Source organism: Strix uralensis, chromosome 3 (genome assembly GCF_047716275.1).
Source record: "Strix uralensis isolate ZFMK-TIS-50842 chromosome 3, bStrUra1, whole genome shotgun sequence".
Classification (NCBI taxonomy): domain Eukaryota; kingdom Metazoa; phylum Chordata; class Aves; order Strigiformes; family Strigidae; genus Strix; species Strix uralensis.
In genome coordinates this window covers 116,930,717-116,945,546 of record NC_133974.1, presented here as the reverse complement: position 1 = coordinate 116,945,546, position 14,830 = coordinate 116,930,717, and the positions used below count along the sequence as shown (strand labels likewise).

The 14,830-nt window shown below is 37.9% G+C and overlaps 1 protein-coding gene across 11 annotated transcripts in view; it reads right to left on the bottom strand.

Moving 5' to 3' along the window:
- The window catches only part of RALGAPA2 (Ral GTPase activating protein catalytic subunit alpha 2), a 135,764-nt gene that overhangs the window by 53,695 nt on the left and 67,239 nt on the right, over positions 1-14,830 (bottom strand). For all 11 annotated transcript variants that reach the window (XR_012628302.1, XR_012628301.1, XR_012628303.1 and 8 more), the window contains 5 exons: positions 12,467-13,238; positions 12,081-12,152; positions 10,953-11,076; positions 9,739-9,894; positions 2,033-2,191 (listed from right to left, as the gene is read on the bottom strand). Coding sequence is in view for 7 of the 11 variants with exons in the window: in XM_074864083.1 (XP_074720184.1) it covers positions 2,033-2,191; positions 9,739-9,894; positions 10,953-11,076; positions 12,081-12,152; positions 12,467-13,238 (1,283 nt within the window). In the remaining 4 variants the exon portion in view is untranslated. The remainder of the gene's footprint in view (positions 1-2,032; positions 2,192-9,738; positions 9,895-10,952; positions 11,077-12,080; positions 12,153-12,466; positions 13,239-14,830) is intronic.

Here is a 14,830-nt window from a genome sequence, read left to right as displayed (position 1 = left end):
TTCAGCCCATTGCAAACACCTGCTTCATTACAATTTCCAAGAAAAAAATAATTATTTCTGTTGCACGCAGTAAAACTAGGCAAGGTTAAATAAACCTTTTGAGCACAAAGACTTCCCCTCTATAGCAAGCAGCACTAGTTAAAAGAGTGGGGAATGGGTAAATTATTGTACCAAATGGCTGAGAATTAATCTCTGATGACTAGCTGCAATCTAACGAGGCATCTGTGTCCCAGGGAACCCGCAGTATGTCCCTGGCGGTATGTGCAGTGTGTAGAGTCTGCCTGGCATTCTTTGTCCTCTTTTGCAGGCAGCTTTTCGTCTCATTGTTCAGAATATCCTCATGCATCTGTGACGCGTGGAATGCATTCACACTAACAGACTTACTATTGTCTTCTCTCAGAAGCTTTGTCGAGCAAAGACTGCATCACGGTTCCTGATAATTATATTGCTTAATTAATCAAGACAAAAAAAATTTGCAAATCATTGCCCGGTTGCCAAGCAGGGAGATAAAAAATGAAAACAATACAAGCTGAAGCAATATAACAAAAGTAACAGCTATCTGATCAGAAATTCTTATATAATGAAGCTATTAATGCTAAATCGGTTAATGTTAACATTGCTCCAGGTGTCTCTACTTAGATGCAAACAAAAAGGCTAACATTATGTATATAAAAGGCCAAATGTTGCCATGGATTCTGTAACCTGATAGAGAGGACAGCCTTTTCATTTGATTAGGGAATGCAATTTAAATACCAGGGACTGAAGCCAAACAACAGACATTTCTCTCTGCAAGCCTCTTTCATTCACCCTGAGGTCAGTAGCTGGTGAACAAAAGGTCAGCCACACTTGCCCTGGAAATGTCTGGATTAATTTTATTACATTGTAATGGTTTGTACTTTAAATGTAGGGATAACACTAAATTTCCAGTTAGCTATTATTCTTTCTGCCCGTTGGGTATTTTTGACTAATATGTAAGATGACATAGCTTTTCTCAACTGGTTCATAGAATTTTCAAGCATGTTCATAACACTAAATTCTGATTTTCCTGCTGGAATATTAAAAGCTAAAATTCCCAAGTCGTAAATTGCAGAGCTCAAAATCAACTGTAGAAAACCACCACTATTTCAGTTTACAAAAAATTGTCAAGTTTGAAATGTCTACTGGAAAACCACTGGTTGTTAATATATAATAGCTCCATCGTTCACAACTCAATATTGTACACTGCTGGTAAATACGTCATCTGATGTATGCATTTTTCCACAGCTGGTTATTTTTTTTGACAAATATTGTCCCTCATATAAGGGAAATGGTATTTATCACACTTGATTACTTTCATACAGTATATTTTTTATATATTTTTGCATCCATAACGTACCAGAGAAGCATTTGTTAAAGCAGCTTTTTTATACATATGCACTGATGCACATAAACACCTGACATTTTGCAAAAAGAAAAAAAATTCATTATTTCCAAATGTCTAAAATGTGATTGCATAACAATGATCTAAACATAAAATACTAAGCCTCAAATACTTTGTTTGATGTAAGGATATCCAATGCCTACATCATCCCATTGATTCAGATTATGATGATGGTCTCAAAAACATGTGAGGTTATGCACTGTACCATATGTACAACAGTAACCAAGCTGTATGGGGTGAATTAATAGCAAACGAGGAACTTCTATCTTTGTTATTTTGCTTTTATTGCCTCACATTGGAAATTCACAATGATTTTAAACATTGTTCTTTGTACAGTAACTCCTATGGGTTGAGAATTCTGAAATATTTCTTTAAGCACTAAACATGAATATAAAATTAACTAGTAGTCATTTCAATTGTGATTAATAATTCTAGTTTTAAAATAAGAGCTCATTGTTCACCATACTTTTAAACTGAGATGGACAGTCTATATTTCGTATTTGCTGGAAAAAAAAACCCAAGCTCTACAACACTGAGCTTTATTTAAGCAACAAAACTGTTGGTCACTTGCATAACACATATGATAGATCCAATAAAGCAGTCAAAACATACCTCTGGTTTCTTCATTATCTCTATGAAAAACATGTGATTCTTCATTGGATAAATAACAATTAAAACATCTCCAAAATCTGTTGGTATAATGCCTCTGCGGTAGTTCCTGGTGTGTTCAGACCAGACGATGTGAACCTCATCATTTCCCAAGTGACGAAGCTGCAACAGCAAATTGGCTCTTTATTAATCAGAGTGATAACAACAGTTTATGAGGGGTCATGGCTTACAAATTGAATTACAATGCTCAATAGTAGAAATATTTCATTACAGAAAAAGTTAAAATATTGTTTTTCTCCAGTTGATCATGAAAAGATCAGCTAAATAATTTGCTTCATTCAGAACACATTGTTGTCTGATGGCTTAATTAAGTAATTATCAAACTAGCCATTAGCACGATATGTAAATGTACATTACCTACAATAATTTAAGATGGAAATCTGAATTACTAGAAGAAAACATTAACCAACAGAACATATCCAGCTAAAAAAGGTAGCTGTCACAGAAATATGAAATGCCTTGACTCCGGATGCCAAGAAACTTTCCCTCATGAACCACTACTCCCGAATTTATTGTATTACAAATATCTCCTTGCTGACCCTGTCTGGAGAGGACTTTTGTTTGAACTTGTAAGCAAAATAGCCAGGCAATGTGAATTAGAGAAGAATGGGAAATACTGTAGGAGTTATCTTTTTATGTGGAGCAGAACTGCATGAAATATGGATAAAATTTACATGTGACATATACAAAATGCATGTGAAAGCCTGTGTGTTTGCTTTGTTATCGGAGGAACTGGAGGTGATCTAACAGATGGCAAAAAGTATTTGGCAATCATGTACAAGCTACGCACAATAGTTTCAACTGTAAGATTTAAAGTTAAAATTTAATCCACATGCAGAATGCCAGCCTAAAGCATAAAGAGAATTTAAGTCCCACTTAAAGCTTAAAACACCACCCCCCCCGCAATTTGGTGCTAGCCCTTGGAACAATGTGCACAATAGACCTAACAAAGAAGCCAAAACGTAGCTCTGCCTTCTTCACTGTCTCTGTGCAGAGGGGGGGGAAAAAAAAAAAAGAAAAAAGAAAGAAAAAAAAAGGTAGCTATTTTCATTGGTAAATAACCACCAAGTAATCTCAACATGCCTTGTATCAGTCTATATTGTACCACTGAATTTTCTCTCTTCAGAAGCAGGTAGTACCTTTAAAAAGTAGACTTTCACACTCCTACATATTGGGTGGCAAACTGTACCCTAGTTATAAGCGAAACATGGCAAAAACATAATACTTTATGAGAATCAAAAAGTTAGAACTATGAACTTTGCTTACAGTTTATACTCTAGTAGAGTAAAATAAAGCTAAGCTCATAGAGTGAGTTAGATTCTCAGTTTATTTTAAATGAAATAGAAGATAGAGTTGTATTTTATTTACGCCTACGAATAAAAGACATTTTAGTTCTGTTTGAAGAAAATACAAACCATTTGTGTTTTACAAAAACATGGAAACATTAACAACACTATTACTACAGCTTCTTACATGTACAAAAATCAGTACAAATTACTGTTCTCATGGTCATCCTGATTTCTGTGCATCCTCTTGTATTTTCTTAACTGCTCAGTAAAAATAAATCAACATCCAAGAAAATACTTACGTTGATAATATCACAGTACAGACTGATTAATATAAAACTGAGCAGCAATTTACATGTATGACAAAATCGTGATTTCACTTTCTGTGAACAGATGCAGCTAGGTCACCTTAAAAGTGATTAACAGGAAGATGCAAAGTTTAGCCTTAAAAAACCAAAAATCAGTCTGGCTACAAGACTTGGTGCCCAACAGGTTATACATACTGAGGGTCTAAGTGTTTGGCAGGGCTATTCTGCACACAGCCCAAGCTGAGCTGTAATTTTCTATGAAAGCTGAGCGAAGGAAAGACCCAGCTCACACCAGCTGTATTCAGAGCAGCCCAACGGCAATGTATTTGTAAGCAATTTATCAGGCTGAACTCGACGCATTCTGATACTAGAGCAAGTTCTGGCACTAGCTTTGCAACACAGAGAAAGCCCACAATGGTGGTATTTAGCAGCCTCTGCTTTAAAAAGCCCAACAAATAAATATGGAAACAGAATTCTGTAAGGTGATGCAATTGTCCAGTCGCACAGGGCAATTCACAAACTGAACACTAATCTTCTTTCTACAAAAACAAACCGTGAAGAAAAGGCTCTGTCCTGCCTTGCCTCCTATTGCTTTTGGAGTGATAAATAGCACATACCACTATAAAAACAGCAATGAAAATATGTCCGAGTACTGCTTAAGAGACCCTTTTAAAATCACAACGAACTATCTGGATAGTATTCAAATACTTTTCATACTGAAGAATCCCAAAACACATTGTACTTATATCACATCCAACAGAACAAAATTCAGTAAAGAGGGAGAAGTTAGATCAACTGAGTCTTGCTGTGCTTGTTTGAGAGAGGAGGTGATGGCTATGAGCTCAAAACCTTGCAAATATTGTGTGATAATAAATTACTACCTTTGCTACAATCCTCATCCTGTGCTAGTAATTAACTTTAAAGCTTGAGTTACTACCTGATTGTTTTCAAGTCATACATCCTTAATCATCAAATTTATAAGATATAATGTTACAAATATAAAATTGGTATTAATAAAAAATATTTGTTCTTGGAAGATCCATTTCACTGATAAAAAACATTATAATAATCTTATCAGTAACAACAAACCAGCTGCTATTTTCCTGTATCGTTCATTCAAAATACAAGCTGTGGGGTAGACTCAGTACCTTGAAGGGCATAAGCATAAGCAAGTTTTGCTTAAAGGTCCAAAGCAACACAGACCATGCATTTGGAGCCAGAGTCCCATGCTAAGCTCTCCATGAAGTTCGGGGGGGGGGGGGGGGGGGGGGGGGGGGGGAAGAAAAAAGAGAAAACTACATTAAACAAAATCCCAAAGCAGCCAGGAATAAGATAAATATTAAAAAGCAAAAACAAACAACAGAACAGCTCAACCACAAGTAGTCAGATTTTTTTTAGGTTTATTGCTGACTTGAATGATCTCTCTACAACTGTTCAGGGAAGGCAGCTCTTGAAATTGCAATTGCTTCTCCTCCCTAAGCGAGCTGAGAGCACATGAATTTTTAGCCTGCACATAAAAGCAGTTTCACCCACATGAACAAAGTATATAGATGCTCAGCCACACAGGCTCAGCCACAGCCACAGCTCGATGTTGCAGCCACACTGAGCATTCCACGTCTGGAAGCTGGGTCAATGTATAGCTTCTGACGTGCGTCACGCTGTTGTTAATCATATCTGGTCTGCGTTTCCTCAGCCCCAATCTGGGCGCTGGAGTGCAGCCGGCACTCCAGAAGCAGCCAGCCTCCGCGCTGGGAGGCTGGCCCAGCACCACCGCTGCCCTGCGCTTGAGCAAATAGTTTTCCAGGCTGCCCGCTTCAGTGGGGCTGCACACTGCCTGCCAGGCAACACGCTGCCCTGACACTGGTCACAGTACACACCTCATGGCCTGACCTCCTTTCCCTGCTAATTGCATTACACAGCCAGCTGGCTCCAGAGAGGAGTCGTCTGTTTGACTGAAGAATTTCTGCTTTTGGGGAGGCATGGCTGCTACTTTTGCTAAGTAACAGTCAGGCCTGACATCCCCATTGTCTGGCTGACAGTGTACCCATCCTAAAATCTAAGTTTTATTTGTAAATTAACCAAGAAACTTCCTGCCAGAACAGTGCTGCCTGGAGACTGATAATGTGCGCCTTTCATTCCCTTTCACTCTTACTGTATCACTGCCAATTTGTTTTTCTGCTGCTCGCCAGCCCTAGGCTATAAAAGCCTTGTAAGACATAAGTGCAATTATAGTCCTGGAGTCAAATGAATTGGACAAATCCAATAGCACAGCTCTGTCCCCACTTTGCAAACCCCTACAGCAGTTAGATTAGCCGCTAAAAATCTAATCTAGCTCTAGCTAACAAATATCTGCAGCGAAGGAGCAAGAGTTCAGTATGGGGTTGCAACCAGATTTCTGAATTGAAAAAGTTCTGCTATGACAATAGAGAAGATAGAATAAATCACTTAAAAATTTTGCAGCTCATTTTGAAACCGTTAGGTACAATTTAGGTGGAACAAGACAGGAGATGGTAGGATGCTGTTACTATGATTGATTTTCATTCTTGACACAAGACAGCCAGATAAAAAAAAAGTTTAGAACCAATGATGCTGAACCTTACAGCAGCAAAAGATACCAGCTGAATTTTGATTATTCCACTACAAGATGATTTCTTTCAGGGCTAAGACTTATTTGGAGAGGTTTTTTTTCTTTCTTTTTTTTTTTCTCCCAAATAAGCAATATAGTATGTCAGCATATATGTCAAATAGAGGAATACAAACTGCAAATTACAACTGTACTGCACAAAAATAAGAGGCCAAGTTCGTCCTCAGTGAAAGCACACTTATTCTTGTGAATTTGTACCAGAAATGAATTTGTCCTCTTGTGTTCAGTAAAAATAAAGAACCATAATAACATATTTAAGTAAAATTACTGCATCTGCTTAATTCCCCAGCCCACAGAATTTATGGCCTGCTGTACTACTTCCTTGGCCAGCAGGTGGTAAGACCTTCTGTTCAACTCCGGAGCTTGCAAGCCAAGCACACTGATTGGTATTGAATTCTTTTTGCCTGTCTGTAGGCAAAATAAGGAGAGAAGAAATCACAGAAATTACAAAGATTTCAGAGATAAGGGAGACCATACATCCCAAGTAGTATCAATGCAACCCTATTTGACAGAAGCAGGGGGAAGGCAAGGAAAAAAGTTGTGGCCCCCACTGTATCCCGAGTGATAACATTTTCTCTTCCCAGTAATATCGTCCTCTAACACCATGTATCATTCTAGTGTAGCAAACATTAAAATGGAGCAGGTACTGAATGACAACATCGCAATGTGCATTCCTCTCATGCACTGCTATAAAAAATAAGCATTAATATAAAGAAGAAATATAAAATAATCTTTAACCTGGACATACCGCCCCAATAATCTGAGGTGAGGACTTAAACCCAGCATGTACTAACTGCTCAGTGAGCAAGTGGAAGTATTAAAATACTTGTGGTGATCTTGAGAGTTGCCACGATCTCGGAAGCAACACGATGCATTTGATCACAAATGTTAACCAGGTGTTGCAGAATTCACAAGCACAGTATTGGCAGGTGGGGGAAAAGAAACACATTTTCCTCTTGTTTAAGAGTGTGTTGCAGGCAGGCACGTGTTTCTTTTCCAGCACACAGGCCCGTTATGGTCTGCACGTGCAAAGGCTGCCAAAATCAACACAGGACTTCTGCAGCCTGAGGAACTTTGTTGCCAAAGCGTCAATGTACTTGCCTTTCTCTATGTCAGTATACTGCCTCCACAGCTAAGGTGCACGGTGAAATCACTAGAAATTGACACTTTTAGAGTTATAAGAGTTCTTGCAGGATGTTTAATACTGTCTTTAGAAATGGTGTGGATATGAACTTATGCTCAAAACAGTGGTTTCAAATGCAGGCTAGTTCATCCATAAGCATTTTCAAAGAATTAAAGAACTATCAATCTTCCAGAAATTTTACAGTGCCTCCACTCTTAGCTACAGTTTTGTAAAATTTGTGAAGAAGCCTATGCTAATTTGCACAGAAATACATGCTTGCTCACAAAAGAGCTGTGACAAATTAAATGAAACTGTTCCGTGCAGAAGCACAGAACCATGGAAGATTATATGTTAAAAAAGACCTCTGGAAGTCATCTGGTCCAACCCACTGCTTACAGCAGAGCCAGCTCCCGAGGTCCATTAGGTTGCTCAGAGCTTTGTCCTTCTTTGCAGGAATGCACAGTTTGATCCCTGCAGGGTTCCATTCCTATAGCAGATTTAAGGGTTTCTTTAAAGTCTTAAAGCAATTACTTTGCGGTATTTTCTGTGGATAATATGTAGTGGAGTTGGCCTTGTTTCCTAGCACTTCAAGACTTGGAGGCTGGCAACTACTAAATGCTTTTGCTTTTTCTTCCTCACAAAGAAGAAATTCTCTTAAAGCAAACATAGGGAAGACAATTAAATAGAATAACCAGACTCTCTCAATGTCTGTGTTAATCCCTAATGTGGGTGGGAATTAAGGGAATTACTACAATAGACTGTTTGCAATTAAAACCCATTTTTCCCCTTGTGGTAGCTCTGTCAGACTCTCCTCTCTCAGGTGATGTATTACTCAACAGCTAGATGATATTTCACTGCTTTTGCTAGACTTCCATAAAACTCAGGAGCTATGACTTACAAGGGAAGATAAGACTAAACAACCACAATTTGTGTAGGAAAAATAACGACTGGGAAAGACATGGTAGCAGTTCTCAGACACGAATAAGTCTGCGGCAAAATGATCTGTTCTCCATATCCACGTGGAGTGGGGTAAGAATAAGTGGGCTTAAATTGAAGCAAAGTAGATGCTACAAGAAATTTTTTTCATGGTACAAGAAGTGGACCATAGGAATACATTGCCTACGGAAACCGTAAAGCATTCGTCACTGGGGTTTTTAACTAGCAGCTAGATAAATACTGGCCAGGAACAAGAAAAATACAGATAGTCCTACTTGGTAAAGGGATAGAGATTAGACAGCCTCTTAATATGTACCACAGCCATATTCCTCTATCCTAAAGTACTCAGATAACATTTTTTTCCATAGCCATGTAAATCCATATTTTTTGGATTTCCATAGCCATGTAAATCCATAAATCCAATACAAAGATAATGAGTTGCATACATGAAGAGAAACACGTAATTTTGTTGACTTTTTTTTAATGACAGATATCACAATAAAAAAAGGATCTAGCTTTACTATTAAATGCTGGGCAAGTTTTCAGGACCGGTACTCAGAAATTCCACCTTTTTATTTCAAGGCAAAGCACATGTTATTTTGAAACTAATGGGACAATAAATACAATCACCCGGTGACATATTTATAGATAAATTTCAGAGCACAATAGTATCACATGGTAGACCGGATGGTTGTAGTAGCATTATTAACACACATTAACAACCTATGTAGGACAAGTTGCCAATTCTAATTAAAAAGGCAAAGATTTGGTATGCACCTATAATCTTCTTTGACTCTAAGCAGCAGTTGACAAGCACCATAATCTCAAATCACTCCTTGTTAGGAAAGGCAAATGATTAAGTACTGATACCAACAAAATTTTGGTCTGGGTTCCGGCCATCTTTGAAGCAGAGTCTGCTTGTCAGAATTGTGAATAACTGGATAATGGCTTTAAATATCAGCTGGCTCCTTTTGGTACTATGCTTGTCACTTCTCTTTCACTTCTTTTCTTTTCTGTTACATGCTGGACAATTCATCTCTAAGGTTTTATTATGCTGCATTTGGTTGTTTTGTTCTACCAAACTACAACAGTTTTGGCAGGCAGACAACATACAAATGAAATTATTGCTAATATTATTACTAATGGTGGTATTTGAGGCTACCATGGAAATGTGTTTCAGAATCCAGAATTTAGATGCCATTTAATTCAGATAATCTAGCTGCAGAGCACCATGTGGCACAGCAAAGATGGCCTGCTAGGACTAGATAGCACAATCTGTTTTCAGTTTAAACTTTAATTTAAGCACTTGAAGACTACAGACAACATTTTGAAATACACAGCAAATTATTTACCTTTTTGGTCAGTGAATCATCTGAATCTGATGGCATTCTTGTAGACACATGAAAAATGATTTCCACAGTAGAGGTGGCATAATAGGGTGCCGTTTGCCCTGTGCTGCCATTGCGCTGCAGGCCGCCCATAAACCCACCGTGCGTTGAAAGATCAACCTGATTGAAAGTCATAATTAGAAGAAATTTGAAAAGACTGATGAATAATCAGTATTAATTTATATATCAAGACGTGGTGAATTTACCACTCCAGAATTCTGTAGCCATCCCAGAGAAAGAGAAGCCTTCCCCTACAGGTTTGTGATCTTTGTGTTAGATCTGTCTGTTTCCCATTGCTGTATTTACTAAAAATAAACATCTATTAACTAGGTACTGAGTGGTCATTTATGTGGCTATTTTACCTTCCTTCCAGCAAACAACACAAGGAAGCAGAAGTATTCTGTCATGTGCAGCTGCTCTAAGAGCTATGCATGGCTTAGCAAGCCCACTCAAAGCATACACTCACAAGAAATAATTATAAAGTGCAGAGAACATATAAACAATCAGAAAAGCTACAAAATTGAAGATTTGTACAAAAAGAAAGACCTTAGAAGAAATTATTCTAGAAAATTATTCAGATGCCTCTCTGAAGACAAGCCTGTGTCCAAAAGCTTGTTTGTTTTCCCAACTGTATCAGTCTGAGGATGCTGCCTCTCCCTGTACCCCTTGTGTCACTTAAATCCTTAAACACAAAATACAGCTATTATATATTTCCAAAAAACAAGAACGTTCGTGTCATTTATGCTACTGACACACCATTTCAACAACGCAAACTAAAACCAAACATTTTTGTCCTTTGTGAAGCAGTCCTGTGGCTGGGTAAGTGGTCTGACTATGTGAAGAGTTAAAAAGAGCTAGAAGTAAAATTATGCTATGGCTCTTAATGATGGAGAAAGCAGAAATGTCCACTGCAGCACCACCTGTCCATCAGAAACAGTAAAGATGCATTCATCCAGAAGTATCATGTGGATTTACAGAATTGTGCTAAAAAGGCGATCTTTTAAGTACTACTAAATATTAGTGTGTATTAAAATTTATCTTTTTTTTTTTTTGAGAATTAAAAAAGATGTAGTGATATAAGCAGCTTGTTTTCCATTTACCTATTTTAACCAGCTTACACTGATTTTCATAGGTCTTCACATCAAGTATGTTAGCTTGCCTAAATTTGTGACTATTACCTCCCAGCCCAGTCCAGCAACAAAATCTTCATATGCCTGGCTTCCCCTTGCATTGGACAGTATTGAACATTTGTCCTCCTGTCCTTCTGCGATGTAAAACACTGCAATCTTGTGAGTTTCACGGCTGTAATTAAATATGAAAGAAACAAAAGTTAAAGAAGTTTTAGCTCAAAATTATTTTTTAGATCACTTGCAGTCAAAAGCTATGAACAGGTGACCATGTTCAACTCTACATGTCCACTTCTTCTATGCACACAAACACATCACTCAATTTCAGTAGCAGAAATATATTTTCACTAATTTTTTTTTTGCCATGACCACACTGCAGAGACACCACAGTTCAGAGGGCAGAGACATCTATTCCTTCCTTGCATCAGCAAAAGAATTGATGATGAAGTTCAGTTACAGGGTTAATCACTTATATCTGTGCAACCTTGCCAAAGACAGTAAGATTGCACAGGTGTTAATGGGAGCATAATTTGACCTACAGAATTTTAATTATAGGGTGATGATATATGAGAAAGAAAAAAACATTATTGACTTTCAGATCCTGGGTAGAGTTTTAGAAGGCTGACAGTGACAGTTGGCTTCTTTGAAAACAAGCTGAATGGATCCGGTACATTGTTGGGATGCGGGAAAATCAGAACTCTGCAATGAGGCAGACATTTTTCAAATAGCTATATGTCAAGTAATGCAAATAAAACATAGTATTCAGAACTCTATTCTGCCACTACCTGGCTGTAGAGAAGTTGTATGGAGACTATCCCTTAAAATACTACTCTTGACACAGGGATCGTCCTGAAGAAAACAGTCCTTTGTGTGAGCTGAGCCAAGGTCACAAAAAATTTTGGAATTTCTTTTCTCCCCTCTCAGCTAAAGAAAATAGGAAAGAGGCTGCTGTGTCTTATAATTTGCTACTGATTTTGAATTCTATGTACATAGTCCCAGTGAAAATAGCTTGTCCATTCAGGCTCCAGAACTCTTTAGAAACAAGCGATCCCTTTTCCACACATATCTTTGTATTGCTAGCACAAGCATTTTTAATTAATTTTCGGTTTTAGTGATGTACTTATTCTTTCTTCAGAAACCCTAACGTTATCGATGGTGTGTTTAGTAAACATTACCTACCATTGGCGGGAATCCAGATTTTTCAGTTCTCGCAGTAATTTTGAATTTTTCTTAAGAAGATGAAAGCTTTTTCTATAAATATAAAAAGATTTGAAGGAAAATGAAACAGAGTACAGACGCCATATTTTCTCATTCAAACACCCAGGAGAAGGGAATAAAATTAGCATAATTCAAATGATTTTATTATTATTATTATCATCATCATGAACAATCTGCAGATATCTATTTAAAATAATCACTGAAGCAGGTATATGTAAAAGTTCAAAAGTATGCTCTGACTACCACCCAGCTATATAATTCTCGCTTTCTTAAGTGTATACACTTTTGGGGGTAGAAGTGAGAAGAGTAAGAGTACTGTAAACATGTTCTGAATCCTCTCTTCTTACCTTCTATCCCAGGAGTTCATTCCCAAGTCATTTAGCAACAGTCGACAGAAATAAAAGGATGCTTGAGGTTCAGCAGGACGTGGTTCTTCTTGACGGGCCACCTTCATACTGAAGTCTGAGCTGCATTTAAATATATGCTCTTTTTCATGGGCACTTTGCCTCATCAGGGCTTCAGTAATCGCATTTTCTTGATCGTAGCTCATACCAAAGGGTGGGGGTGATGGCTCATTCAGCTTTCGCTGGGGATGTAAAAGGCATTCAGGACTGGTGTTACCAATCTTTTCCAGCAATTGGTCAAGAGCATCTTCTCCTTCTTCCACCTGAGAAATGTCCTTCTGGGAAATGAGATGGTGCTCAGTGTTGCCTGAGATCACAAACGCATTCGTTGCGCTCTGCCGTGGAAGACAGCCCTCCAAAGGTCCGTACAATATTCTGCCATCCCAAGAGTACTTCCCTGAGATATCCCTGACAATTACCCTTACATCTGAGGGGGTTGCTGCTGGCTCGGTGTCTGTCGTCTTCTCTGCGGGGATTTGGAGGTAAGATATGAGAGTACTGTCATTAAACACAAAGAGCTGCAGGTTGGGACTCCGGAATACTTCCGAGGACAGCTCGGAGGACTCCACATAGGAGTTGTCGTGGTTCTCACTAAGGAGACTGTGGAGAATGGCAGGGCCTCCGCTGAGGGGGTAGTGGCTCAGGTGATTCACTAGGTGAGTCATAACCATCCGCGCTGTTAAAGGTATCAATTCTAAATTCCTCCTCCTTTTTTCTAAAACAATCAATAAAAAGATAATACATCAGTAAGAGCAGCAAGAGATAATTAAAAAAGAGCAACTACAAATTTCTGTTATATTTCAGAAGCTTGCCTTAGTTGTCCTCCTAATCCTTTCTGTTCAAGAAACTATTTACAATCACTTTCCAAGAAATTCTAACATTTTTATTTTATTTTACCACATGCCCTTTGACATTTAGCCTACTGTGATTTCCAGGTCTCCATACAACATGCAAAAAGTCCTGCACACTAACCCCATACTGCTTGCTGTCACTACAGTTTCATCTGGCAGGTTAAGGTACTTCTTACTGCCTGTACTCCCACAGTCATCCCCACAGCAATTGTAGCAAAAGAGGGACAAGGCACAAGAAGAAAAAGGTAAACCAGAGTCGCAACTGAAAAACCAATGCTTCTTGATCTTTAGCAGCATGATGGTAAAGGTTTGTTGTATGAGGCAGGAAGGGGACCTTCTGGATCCCAAGATGTTTCCCTCAGTGCAGACAAATACATCAGCTATTTCATAAATCGATCGTGCTCCGAGTTATGTTGTGCCCCCATTTCTCCTACTGGAATGTTACTCCAGAATATTACCTCTTTTATAGCCAGAAACCTTCTAATTTCCAGTTTTTGTTCATATTCAGTTTAAACCCCTTTTTCTTTAGTTTATAGTGTTTTCCTCTTTCCTTGGTATTTATACCTTTTAATGCACTTTTAAACAACAGGTATATCCCTGTTCAGCCTTTGGCTAGCCCCCAAAAGCCAAAATTCTTGATCCTCCTCTCATAAAAAAGGCTCTTTATTCTTTTCCTGAATCCCCTACTGGTACATCTCTGAATTAATCTTTTTCAAAAACAAGCAAATCAAAGAACTTGTAGGGCACTAACATACGCAAAATGAGAAACATCTCTTTCTACCTACAATGACAAATGTACCTGACACGTAACTTTATCTTTCTGCTATTCACAACGTGTCTTGCTCAGTAAGAAATCTGTGTAGAATAGGTTTTTAACCTTTTTGTTAAAACTAAAAGAACATACACAAAAACAAAGCAAATAAGCTGTACGATTGAAAAATAGTACAGTATCAAAACCTGAAAATACTATTTTAAAGCATCACTGTCAATCCACCATTATCTCGCACAACTTCATATTGCATCTGTACTTTTGATTCTTCTGCAGAAATATATTAATGCATATTCATATATGAAATTACTTAAAATTGACATAATTCAGTTGAACAGTCATTGTTTTAAAGGTTATTTTTTAAAAGTTTTTGAAGATGATCTCTATGATAAATCACTTAAATTATTTCCTATGTTTGGACTTTTAAGTTGACTTGAAAAAGTTAGTAACACAATGTACCTAGATCCAAACAATCTCTTTTCACTTTAGACACACCTAGATTTTGAAATCAGCAGGAATGGCATATTTATGCAGAATTTGGTCCAAATTGTACATGTTCTTCTCAAATCACTCAGAACAGCCAAATTATCTATGACAATGGAGTAATTTCTACTGAAAAGTTCAAGAAGAGCAGCTGCACTCTTCTGAAAGTAGTTTGATTTGGGGCTTATTTGTTGAACTTAATTC